Source organism: Leptodactylus fuscus, chromosome 7 (assembly GCF_031893055.1).
Source record: "Leptodactylus fuscus isolate aLepFus1 chromosome 7, aLepFus1.hap2, whole genome shotgun sequence".
Taxonomy (NCBI): Eukaryota; Metazoa; Chordata; class Amphibia; order Anura; family Leptodactylidae; genus Leptodactylus; species Leptodactylus fuscus.
The window spans coordinates 18,004,976-18,018,983 of record NC_134271.1 but is presented as its reverse complement, the minus strand read 5'-3'; the positions used below and the strand labels follow the sequence as shown (position 1 = coordinate 18,018,983).

Below are 14,008 nucleotides of genomic sequence, written 5' to 3'. Positions count from 1 at the left end.
ACCAAACATAGCCACTACGAAATGTATAGCGCTGTGCTTTGTATTCGGTGAAGAGGCCGCAGCACTCACCCAAACATTGCAGCCTCTGGGGATCTTGGCTGTCGGACCTCCACCGATCACACCAGATAACCTATCCTTAGAACTCAAGTCCCAGAAGACCCCTTTAAACAGAAATAATTTAAGCCAGCAGTCTTGGTCTTGCCACATGCCAGCAGCTGCACGGATTAATCTCAAGGTATATACCCCATCCGTAAAGAGTGTGTATGTATATATTTGGCTCATTGCTTACCTTTGTCCCCACACATGCCTTCCCTTTCTTGTATTCCTTCTGGCTGTACCGTTTATCCAACTTGTTCCATAAGGCTTTGGCTTTCCAGCTGTTCACCCTTGACTTGAGCTTGCTGTAGAAGTGCCGATAGTCCTTGGGGTCTAGGTCGAGCTGCCGGGTGAGGATGTTAAAGGCCTGTAAGGTCCCTTTACATGTCGTGGCTTGAATAAAGTTCTCAAAGAGCTGTCCGGCTTGGCCCTGCTTGTCATCATCATTCTCCCCCATAATTCAGGTTGTCACCGGTCGGGTCTAAAGGATACTACATAGGCTGGGAAATGTCTTAATCTGGTCTTGCTTGTAACACCTGCAATGAAGAAGGTGACACATTGTAAGGAGTCTGCTGCGATGGTTCACTTGTGGACAACATTCTGCTTTCTTAAATCTAAATAGGGTATATACATTTATATATGAGATAGATAGATAGATAGATAGATAGATAGATAGGAGATAGATAGATAGATAGATAGATAGGAGATAGATAGATAGATAGATAGATAGGAGATAGATAGATAGATAGATAGATAGATAGATAGATAGATAGATAGGAGATAGATAGATAGATAGGAGATAGATAGATAGGAGATAGAGAGATAGAGAGATAGAGAGATAGATAGATAGATAGATAGATAGATAGATAGATAGATAGATAGGAGATAGATAGATAGATAGGAGATAGATAGATAGATAGATAGATAGATAGATAGATAGATAGATAGATAGATAGTGGATAGATAGGAGATAGATAGATAGGAGATAGAGAGATAGAGAGATAGAGAGATAGATAGATAGATAGATAGATAGATAGATAGATAGATAGACAGGCATGAGATTTTTTTCACCGTCATCTCCACATTGGAGTTCAGACCCAGAATTGAGGAGTGCGGCTGCTGACTCAGGAAACACGGGGAGGAAACCAAATTAGGATAAAAATCTCGGTTATCCCACAGAGAGAAGTATTAGACTTCCCAGGCAGGAGCAGAGTTATTTGGGTCTGACTGGGGATTAATAGATCCTCCCAAATAACAGCCAACACTAGACGCACTACTGGGAGCTTAACTGCTGGAAGGACAACAAAGGCTCCTCCACCAGCGCTCACACACTTACAGATTAGTCTCCTTTGCTACTTTCAAGAAAACAGAAAGAACATTTCCTTCTGTAATATGAGACATTCTACTCAGATATTTCTTTGTTTTATCTGTTTCTGGGAAAGCTGAGTGACCATCAACATGGCAAATATTCAATATTCAAAGGCACTGTCATCCATCTGTCCCAGAATCCTGATTGGCATTTCTGATGAGTTGAACAGCAATATGCAGAGTGGGATGTTTTGTCACATCACAATGCCCTTCAGGAGTCTAGGAAAGCTGGCTGGCAACCCTCCATAGCAGCTGTAATGGTGGTCTTAATTCTGTAAGAGCAGCAAATACCAAGTGTATACAGGAACAGAAGCACCTGCTTACTTATGGTCTCCATTAAAGCAGCCACTGTGATGTGGGGAAATCTGACTGGTTTTGGAAGAACGTCTGGTAAAGACGAAAAAAGCCAAAAATAAAATAAACCAGAGCTGACTTCTATAGAACGCCTCCCCGGCCCTGCGCTCCAAACCACAATTAGACACTCCTTGCGAAAACAGAACATGGCAACGACAGGAACTTCTGTTTTTCTCCCTCAGCTCACATGGCTTCACAAGACAGAAAACTGGTGTTAGGAGATTTATCTCACAGAAAAAACTTCCCTTTTATAACTTTATCTGTAGACACGAGTTACCCAAGAACAAGCGGGTATTCACCATCTGATCTATTGTTCTATCAATGTCTGGTCCTGTCTATCTATCTCCTATCTATCTATCTATCTATCTATCTATCTATCTATCTATCTCCTATCTATCTATCTATCTATCTATCTCTATATCTCTATCTATCTATCTATCTATCTATCTATCTATCTATCTATCTATCTCCTATCTATCTATCTATCTATCTATCTATCTATCTATCTATCTATCTATCTATCTCTATATCTCCTATCTATCTATCTATCTATCTATCTATCTATCTCCTATCTATCTATCTCTCTCCTATCTATCTATGTATCTATCTATCTATCTATCTATCTATCTATCTATCTCCTATCTATCTATCTATCTATCTATCTATCTATCTATCTATCTATCCATATATTCACCCCCTCCTTTGTTTAGTTATAGTTATGGCTTTGGGACACTTTGTAACAAGGGAACAGGAAATTAAACATCGCACCCCACTAAACACAATATACAGTATATCTCCCAGTCTCCTCCGCCCTGTACACACAAGTAAACCCCAGGCTGATCCGCAGCAGAGGCGTCACACCGAGCATCCATGTAATATCTCGCGCTGTTATTCCAGGGCTTTATAAATAAGCTCACAACCTGCAGAGAACATTGTGTCCTCAAGGTAGAGAATTTCCAAATTCTCTGAGCAGCCGCTAGCACAAGTGCTGATGTTGTGGGATGTGCAGGGGCAGGGGGGGCATTTATTATCCACCTCGGTGGCCTCATCTGGGCAGTTCCATCAGAGGTCGTGTCCTTATATAACTGTATTGTATGATCACAGCTATCAGATATAACGCTTCCTGCAGCAGTATACAGGATGGGGTCATATGGGGAAGCTGAGAGGAACAGCTCCCTCATAAATACCTAGTACAGCACTAGAAGGACTTGTCCTCCAGCTTTCTCAGACTCCTGAATGGTAACTCTGGTTGGTAATTTTTCAGCATGGGAATAAGGGATGTGTTGGTCCCAAATGATAGGTCAACAATTGATGATCAGCAGGGGTCTGGGACACAGGTCCTTTGTGGATCAGCTGCTTGAAGTTGCAGCAGCACATCCAACCTCACAGGCCATGTGATATCACATTCATCGGCCACTGGGTGTGGCCACAACTCTGTCCCATTAAAGTGAATAGGCTGAGATGCAATACCATATATGGCCACTATACAATGTATGGCGCTGTGAAGAGACTGCAGCACTTACCTGAATTCTGTGGTCTCTTCAAACAGCTGATGGGTGGGGATTCTCTAAAAACCTTCAACTGATGACCTAACCAAAGGACTGCTCATCAATTATTAAGTCTGGAGAACCCCTTTAATGTTTAGACCTCCACAAACAGCGGTATGTAAGAAAGGGGGCTCCACTGTAAAAATCAGGGCTCCCATAAATGGCGGGTTTTGCCATGAAGATCAGAAGAGTCCCTTTCCTTGACCTTTTGGCCAATTGTTTCTTACAAGCCAGTAACAAAGGGGATGAGACCAAGAAGGGCGGCATTATAGTGTATGAAGGCTACAATGAGGGAGCATTATAGTGTGTAGAGGCCACAATAAGGGAGCATTATAGTGTGTGGAGGCCACAATAAGGGAGCATTATAGTGTGTGGAGGCCACAATGAGGGGCATTATAGTGTGTAGAGGCCATACTAATGGGGGCATTATACTGTATGAAGGCCACAATGAGGGAGCATTATACTGTGTAGAGGCCACAATAAGGGGGGCATTATAGTGTGTAGAGGCCATACTAATGGGGGCATTATACTGTATGGAGGCCACAATAAGGGGGATTAATGGGTGGTGTCTTGATGAGGGAGCATTCTACTATGTGGGGGACACAAAGAAAAGGCATTTCATCTGAGGGCCATAAGAAGAACATTATACTGTGCGGAGGCACGAGGGAACTAGATGGGATTGGTGAGGGAAACGGGTGCATGGGAGGGGCAGAGACATGGCCTATTATAAATTTGCCGCTACATGTTCTTTGAATGTTGGGAGACGTATAAATAATAGCTACAAATACGCCGAGGAATGATACATTGTAACGGCTGACTCCAACAGATACAAACAAGGTAGATGAAAGAAACGCAGAACATTGAGATCTTCCATCAGACACATTTGTATCGAGTCCTGAAGACTTCCAGGAGCCCGGGAGACATGGAAGGTGTCAGATTGTGCTGAATATGTGTTTGGGGATGACGATCTCCAGACATATTCAGGATAAGACTCTGCAGGGCTATTTCTCTGCTTGGTCTGAACACGTAGCTGCAAATATGACTTTATTATCGGCTCCAGAAGATTCAGAGTCAAATATATATATATATATATATATATATATATATATATATACATACCGGTATATATAGTATACACATACAGGGATCCTCTGCAATATGCTAGAAACCTCCAGAATTTACCAGAGCCACCTGGTACATGAATGAAATGCCAGAACTACAGTGAAGACTGACACATAGCCAGACCAATATAGGAAAAGTTGTAACTTTATGAACTGTTTGTCAATGCCGATTTATAGGCCACTCAGGGTGTGTGGAAAGATGAGTGCAACCCCTATGAACGCAGGAGTGACGTTCAATGAAACGCATCACGAGTTCTACCAGCAAAACAAGGTGAGCACGGTTCAAACTTGACTTGCTTTCATCCTGATCCTTGATGTGTCTGGTGAGATTTGGCAGGAAACATTATTACATTCTAATCTACAGGAGAATAATATTATGTTCACATTCTGCCTCAGGATTTCTTAGATTTTGTGTCTCGGGATTTGTCGTCTCAGATAAATTCCTGAGTTATTGGCTTACAGATGAGAGAATAAATTGTATTGCAGACAAAACAAACACTCTGTCTATAACCTCAGGAAGATCTACTGATATCAGGCCAGCCAGGATTAAAGGGGGTCTCTACCTTGGATAACCCCTGTGTGGCAGCTGCTCGCCCCGGACTATAGGGGGTCTGGGGATCAGCTGCTATCACAGGGGTCTGTGGCCTCTTGCTATTACATGCGTGGGTCAATATCCACACCAAAATCATTGCATGGCCTCTTTCACACCATCATTAACATTGTGATATATAACATACAGTACAGACATGCAGACCCCTCTATCCCCCTCACCCCAGAGCCATATATTGTCAGTCATGCCAAGAACCCAGTTTCCTTCAAGACTCCGAGTGACTCTGCAGTGAAGGTTATCAGTATGACCTTACTTCACCCCAGACTTCTTATAACCTTCTGTGAATTTACCCAGAATGTGAGCGATCGCTCCCCTATGACCAATGATGAGGTTCACTATGGCCCCCCTTGAGATACTCAAACCCTGTATAGATCACCATAGGGAACAATAAAGAAGAAACGCAACTTCCTGCAGCACATTCATACAATAAAGTCTAAAACCGCACAAATAACCATAGCAAAGGTCTAGGACTCTTCAGATGCAAATACTTACAAGACTCCATGTATCCGGGGTCGGGTCCTCACACAAATACTCACAGAACTCATTGTATCCAGGGTCAGGTCCTCACACAATGGAGGAATCATTGCTTCACTGCAACATTGTATCATCTCCAAGTTATGATTATCAGTTCCAATGACTTCTTATCCTGTATCCAGTTATACGGCTTCTAGGTCATTGATACATCACGTTTCGTGGAATCCTACTGCCTTGTAGTGATAACAATGTATCACGACTGGTGGAAAAACGACATTGTCACCAGAATAATGTAACTATCTTTAGTTCAATGTCAGGAGATGGATCTTGGGTAAGAAGATGAGAATGGCCAAGTATGGCACTGAGCTGCCCTGGCACCCCGGGAAGTGTCTGCACTGTACACTTGGAAGCCTCCACTTATCAGGCAGTTTTGCTGGAGGAATGTGAGACATTTCAAGCATGAAACATTTCCGACAAGTGCCTGAGCCAGACGGACCCTCCAATACCAGCCACTCCTAGAAGAAGAAGAGCAGGAAGACTGACCTTGTTCTACAAAGAGAAGAATCCTCCAGAGAGTGGACACAGGACTTCTACCTGCACAGGATCTCCTGCTCTGGGGACCTTCTATTTAGTCAGTTCTTGTTCCTTATAGCTGTCATTACTGTGCTTATAAGGGCTGTCATCCTGCTTTCTATGGGTCCTGAAGGGCTTATATAACTACATTGTTATTCTATCTATCTATCTATCTATCTATCTATCTATCTATCTATCTATCTATCTATGAGGCAGAATTTTTCAACCGCTGAGACTCCAAGTCCCTAAAACTAGGCCACTGGTGGCCTCATCATGGTGGATCTACTGCATAGCATACCGTATATAAAATCAAGTAACCGGGAATAAAAGAAAACACAATTTTATATTTTGGGTGGAGTTTCTCATTGAATACATAAAAATACATGAAAAATATTGAGACTGTGCTCTTATACAAGTAGTGAAAACACGACCAGAAATATCACCGTCTGATCTGTACCACAGTGTCTTCCCGAGATTACAATAAAGTAATAACACCAGCGATGTGCTTAGAAAATAATACTCTCTGTATCCTAAAGGTTATAAGACATTAAGGGGTGAGGAGAGAATATCCCCCATCATAGGACGGATCCAACGTATATCACATCGAGTATAACCAGACACAAAGTTACTGAATCATAACCTCACTCCTGAAGAAACAAGAAGCTGGCGAAAAGCTCAATGAGTCTACAAGTAATAACACCATGTAACGGATACATTTATTATACAGCTGTTACCACCGCACCATAGTGACATCACCGGCTCCAAGAGGAGGATTAGACTAAGCCAAACGTCCAGTCATCCATGGAACATATACAATAAGGCAATAGTAGTTATATTCTTGTACATAGGAGTAGTATTATAGTAGTTATATTCTTGTACACAGGAGTAGTATTATAGTAGTTATATTCTTGTACATAGGAGCAGTATTATAGTAGTTATATTCTTGTACATAGGAGGCAGTATTATAGTAGTTATATTCTTGTACATAGGAGTAGTATTATAGTAGTTATATTCTTGTACACAGGAGTAGTATTATAGTAGTTATATTCTTGTACATAGGAGCAGTATTATAGTAGTTATATTCTTGTACATAGGAGGCAGTATTATAGTAGTTATATTCTTGTACATAGGAGTAGTATTATAGTAGTTATATTCTTGTACATAGGAGTAGTATTATAGTAGTTATATTCTTGTACACAGGAGTAGTATTATAGTAGTTATATTCTTGTACATAGGAGCAGTATTATAGTAGTTATATTCTTGTACATAGGAGTAGTATTATAGTAGTTATATTCTTGTACACAGGAGTAGTATTATAGTAGTTATATTCTTGTACATAGGAGCAGTATTATAGTAGTTATATTCTTGTACATAGGAGTAGTATTATAGTAGTTATATTCTTGTACATAGGAGCAGTATTATAGTAGTTATATTCTTGTACATAGGAGCAGTATTATAGTAGTTATATTCTTGTACATAGGAGTAGTATTATAGTAGTTATATTCTTGTACATAGGAGTAGTATTATAGTAGTTATATTCTTGTACATAGGAGTAGTATTATAGTAGTTATATTCTTGTACATAGGAGTAGTATTATAGTAGTTATATTCCTGTACATAGGGGGCAGTATTATAGTAGTTATATTCTTGTATATAGGAGTAGTATTATAGTAGTTATATTCTTGTACATAGGAGCAGTATTATAGTAGTTATATTCTTGTACATAGGGGGCAGTATTATAGTAGTTATATTCTTGTACATAGGGGACAGTATTACAGTAGTTATATTCTTGTACATAGGAGTAGTATTATAGTAGTTATATTCTTGTACATAGGAGCAGTATTATAGTAGTTATATTCTTGCACATAGGAGCAGTATTATAGTAGTTATATTCTTGTACATAGGGGGCAGTATTATAGTAGTTATATTCTTGTATATAGGGGACAGTATTATAGTAGTTATATTCTTGTACATAGGGGACAGTATTATAGTAGTTATATTCTTGTACATAGGAGGCAGTATTATAGTAGTTATATTCTTGTACATAGGAGCAGTATTATAGTAGTTATATTCTTGTACATAGGAGCAGTATTATAGTAGTTATATTCTTGTACATAGGAGTAGTATTATAGTAGTTATATTCTTGTACATAGGAGCAGTATTATAGTAGTTATATTCTTGTACATAGGAGTAGTATTATAGTAGTTATATTCTTGTACATAGGAGCAGTATTATAGTAGGTATATTCTTGTACATAGGGGACAGTATTATAGTAGTTATATTCTTGTACATAGGGGGCAGTATTATAGTAGTTATATTCTTGTATATAGGAGTAGTATTATATTCTATATTATATTATATATAGAGGCAGTATTATAATAGTAATACATAGGAACAATACATGTGATGTCTCCGGTCTCTGTGAGGTCACCAGTTCCAAGTATAATAACACAGTATCTCTTCTATATATTCTACGTTCCCTGTATATAGTGGTGACACTTTTCATTCGATGTGTAGAGAGAACATTCCTAATAATAAATTCCCACCTCCATAGCGACTAGCAATGATTTACAGTGATTTATAGGGGAAATATAAGATAAATCCAGTCTTATCTTCCGGGATCAATACACACCTTCTTATGCCCTCATTTTCCAGGAAGTCTACACTTTACTTTTAGTACTTTGACCCATTGCTGGGGACGAGGAGACGCTTCACAGGATTTGGCCGCAGAAAGTGCTTATTTGTATGAGTTGGCAAACGTAACGCACACAGTTTCCATCTCTGCTGCTCTATGTGGCAGAAAATAATTAAAGACACATTTATCTGTAATCTGCTTCATAGAATTATCATTACTCTTCTCTATGATTTATTGCGCTATTAGTGGAGTCCGGGGCCGGTCCAAGGGTCAACCTGCTGTAGGTAGATCAGAGCAAGTAAAGGGAGCGCGTTCAGGGTGTACACATTGCTGAAACGTAAGAACATATCACAATAGTATAGAATCGCCATATATCTCCGGTGAGTCAAAAGCCACACAACTCACTTTTTCCATATATATGTATACACTCTCACTGCCCAAAGATAATCGGTCGCCCAGAATTGGTTGTTGTCCTGGTTGAAGCTTTCTCAGTGTGACTGTGATGGTGATCTATGGAAGGGATTACAATTTCACAGCTAAAGGATAAGGTCATTGGGAAAACTGGATAATTGAGCACTAAGGGCGTGGATGTTACACGTGTGCCATCCATGTTTCCGTGGCCACGGAAGCAGGGCCGCAATATAGGACTGTCGGTCATTTAGTTCATGGTAATTCATGGTCATTTGTCTTGGCCCATAGAAGTGAATGGGGGTCAATGTGCCCTGATCTTGGCCATGGTCATCTGCAAGAGGGCTTAGGCCGGGTTCAGAAGCTGAGGCGGAGGTTGCCTCAGGTTCCGGTCCAAAATATGGGTAGCACGACTGGAGGCCGGTGCAGTGTAGTGGTATCCCGTCACACACTCCGCTCCGGATTAGGCCCAAATGAATGGACCTAGTCGGGAGGAGGGAGTGTCTTCAGGCGGATGTTGCACTATGGACACTACTATGACCTGTCACTATAGGCACTGCTATGAGTCCCATTCTATAGGCACTATAGTGAGTCTAGATCTATAGGCACTACTATAGTCAAATACTATGCACTACTGTTAGTCTGGTACTACTAGGAGTACCGCTATATCTCAGGTGGTGTAGGCACACTATGAGTCAGATTATATGGGCACTATAGTGAGTCTAGATCTATAGGCACTACTACAAAATACCCCATGTGAACTCAGCCTTAGAGTCTGTCAACCGGGAAAAATGTCTTTGCCTTATAGACACAAGTCTAGCAGTCACCAATCTCTCATCAAGAGGTACACTACCCAAAAGTAGCCACTGAGAGCCTGTCTATAGCACAGTGAAGGAAGCACTTGTATGCCCTCTTGTGGCAAGAACCAGACCACACCTGTAATCATTCACATATCTCTCCGGGACAGAACCGCAGATCAGCAATCTGACGTTTCTATCTGGGGGCGGCATCTATTTTTTCAATGAGTGTCTATAGCTATACCCACATAGATACGTATACACACAGTGGCAATGTCTGTGTCATACAATGATAATAGAGCATTCTGTGCACAGCTGAGTCTATAGGAATAAATGTGCGGATTATTGCGGAGACACTAATAAGGAGGTAATCACATGACAGCGCAGAATTTATCCTCTCTAAGAATATCACAACATTCATGGGCTAAGAATGAGTCTATTGTTTGCTGACAGAAATTCTATTGTGCCCGGGTTCTAATGAGACTACACCACATGTAATCCTCCTGCAAAAACATTGTGACCGAAAACACCGACGCAGATGTTACAGGCGCTGCCAAAACTACACGTTTAATAGGAGCCGCCATGACACCTTTATAAGTAACATCTTTATCGCCCCCCAGTGGCTAGATTACAGAGAAAAAATGACAATAAACTTACACTGTTGCTGACATTTTCGGGGAATGGTCTCCGATATCCTAGGGAATCGCAGCTGCTGTTTATGGAGGTCTGTAGGTACGAGGAGGACGGAGGCAATGTCGGGACATGTAGAATCTTATCAGTAACAGAATGAACTTTTCCCTTGGAAATTTCTTACCGATACAGAAACCAGTTCAAGGTCTATTTTGTCTCTTGTTGAACGTCACAGAGATAAATACCGCCGCTGCTCAGGGATCACTCGGCCTCATTTTCATGTAGGAACAATAAGGTTTTATGGTTTAACCCTTAGACATCCTTCCAGGTTTTCTGTAGATGCAGAAGGCCTAAGGAGGCCAAGTCTGAGCACCTCCTTAGGCCCTATGACTCTATGGACAGGGCAAAAAGTCAGGCACTATGAGCAATATTACATGTCTGTCACTATAGGCACTATGGACACTACTATGACCTGTCACTATAGGCACTGCTAAGAGTCAGATTCTACGGGCACTATAGTATAGAGTCTACAGCTATAGGCACTACTATAGTCAAGGACTGTATACACTACTGTTAGTATGGTACTACTATGAGTACTGCTATGTCTCAGGTGGTATAGGGACACTATGAGTCTAGATCTATAGGCACTACAATAGTCAAACACTATGCACTACTGTTAGTCTGGTACTACTAAGAGCATTGCTATATCTCAGGTAGTATAGGAACAGTAATATGAGTTAGGGCAAGGTAGGGAACGTACGGCTCTCCAGCTGTTGCAAAACTACAACTCCCAGCATGCATACAGGCTCTGCTGTTCTTGGAACTCCCATGGAAATGAATGGAGCATGCTGGGAGTTGTAGTTTCACAGCAGCTGGAGAGCCGAAGGTTCCCAAGTCCCAATCCCTGAGTTAGGGTCTATGGGCACCATGATCAGTCTTATACTAGCCCTATAGGCACTACCAAGAATCAGGCACTATATACACTCCTATGAGTATGGATCTATATACAATACTATGAGTCAGACACTATGGAGTCTGGAGTGTAGATAAGAGAACTACTTGGGGATGTGTCACAGATAACCAACAAGTAGGGCAACATGGTGTCTCAGTGGTTAACACTGCAGCCTTGCAGCGCTGGAGTCCTGGGTTTAAATCCAGGAACAACATCTGCAAGGAGTTTGTATGTTCTCCCCGTATTTGCATGGATTTCCTCCCATTCTACAAAGACATACTGATAGGAAAAAAACGTACATATTGATCCCTATATGGGGCGAACAAGCTGCATAAAAAAAACCAAAAACCAGACAGCCAACACGCCACTTTTGATACAGAGCTATGGTTTTGTCCTTGATCTTGTACCAAAACCTTTATAAAGTGAATCTTATCCTATAGACACCGCAGAGCGTCCGGCACCCTGAGCACTATAGCGAGCACCTCAGGGAACATAAACTCTAGAATCTATTCAATTAGTTATCCATATAATCCATATGTAATTAATCATGGCGCTTCCTGTTTGTTTTATGGCAGATATCATTCACCCGCAGTAAATAATGACTAACACTCACAGCATAGAATTCGCCTGCCAGTAACATTGGCACGCAGGTGTCCTGCATACACGCTATGAATGAGATTCCATACTGCATTCTTTTATACTTAGAAATCTACAGCGACATTGTTGTAGCAAATTAAAAAACAATTAACACTAGAGATGAGCGAGTCGTATTCGATTGAGTAGGTGCTTGATCGGATACTCCGGTATTCAAAATACTATATTCTACTATTCGAAATATAGATACGCCATGTGCCATTTATACTGCCTGTGTATTGCAGTTTTTAAAGATACTTAGACCCCTAATGATCAATCGTAGTGTGCACAGACAAGTGTCTAATACCAAACATCCCCTTTAAGAGAATTTGCACCAATGTCGCCACTCCTTGCACTTGCATTGTCTTCACCCCGTCTGTGCTCTGGGGCATTGAAAATGTAATTTGCATTGTATTTACGAGTCTGGAGCCGGCGCAGCTACGGTTATACGAGGCGGCCGTCATGATGGAGTCCTCCCAGGTATTTCCTGCACATGTAATTGAAAATTCTTGATTTTATAAGGCAGGACGGCTAATTGTGGCCATTAGGACGCGTCTCGGATGCCGCCGCGCACATGTTGAGTAATCCGTAACGAGGCTTCTACATGAGCTTTTACTGTGTGAACAGGCCCGTACGCTGCCTTTCATCATCCCCCTAATTACACCAGGGAGGGAAGGGATGGAAGGAATATATAGGAGGATCCCGGGACGGGATGGGTGTGTGGTGTAGATCCAGTGAAACTGAAATAAATCTCTGCCTGTGATACTGAGGTCACTGCAACTCTTCATTGCTGATCCTGTAACAGATGTCGCAGCTGCAAAGTTGTCAGATACACGAACCAGTAACCGAGTATTTGTAGGTGCCACCTGATAATCCCATTGGTTATCTGATACAATGTATCGGGCTTCAATTCAACTGCATGCACTGCAATAAACAGAATCTATAGCTTTGTTCATACAAAGACTAGTGAATTAAATGCCAGAGCTACAGTGAAGACTGACACAAGAACAGAAATATAGGGGGAGGAGTAGAAAACTTGAAAAATGCTATAGTATAACCATTGCATTCAAGGACAAGGAACCTTAACGTATATAGGGGGGAAGGGGTAGACTAAGGGCAGAATCCAGAACCAAGAGGGGGAACCCCAGTCTCTTCTATGAGCCCCCTTTCTCTGTATTTATCCGGCGTGTACACCACAGTTTATGGAATAGCACCGAAATACTTATTTTTTTCTATTTTGTACCAACTGGGTTGCAGTCTGGTATTTGGAACCATAGCAGTCTACTGTTGATATAAAGAGGGACCCGGATTCCATATAGTGCAAACCTCATCCTGAAAGGGGTTGTTAAAAAATATGACTACATTCTTTCAGAAACAGCGCCACCCATGTTAACTATTTGTGTTTTGTATTGCAGCTTAGCCACAGCGAAGGGAATAGGGATGAGCTGCAATACCACATGCAACCTGTGGACAGATGTGGCGCTGTTCCTGGAAGAAAGCAGCCACGGTTTCCCTACAGCAGTAAACAATTAAGATTTAAAGATGTCGGATTCCCAGAATCACATCAAAACCCAACCCCAAGTCAGCAGCTGACGTAACGAGACTTGCAACATGTTACGAAACGACCTGGCACAGGATGGTACGGCTGAGGTTGGTATTTTCATGCAATGCAAAATCCGGGAGCTTCTTCACTTAATGAGCAGTTTTGCTTCTTAATCCACATGTTATGAAGCCGCTCGTAGGTCAGAATATTCTGAACGAACATGCCCAAGATTGCAACAGTAATTTGAACAACGTAACATAAATGCCAG

The 14,008-nt window shown here is 41.3% G+C and overlaps 1 protein-coding gene across 9 annotated transcripts in view; it reads right to left on the bottom strand.

Annotated features, from left to right (window-relative positions):
* Positions 1–14,008, bottom strand: part of MICAL2 (microtubule associated monooxygenase, calponin and LIM domain containing 2) — a 161,174-nt gene that overhangs the window by 120,153 nt on the left and 27,013 nt on the right. For all 9 annotated transcript variants that reach the window (XM_075281280.1, XM_075281276.1, XM_075281272.1 and 6 more), the window contains exon 2: positions 290–632. In XM_075281280.1, the coding sequence (XP_075137381.1) occupies positions 290–553 (264 nt within the window). In that variant the 5' untranslated portion in view covers positions 554–632. The remainder of the gene's footprint in view (positions 1–289; positions 633–14,008) is intronic.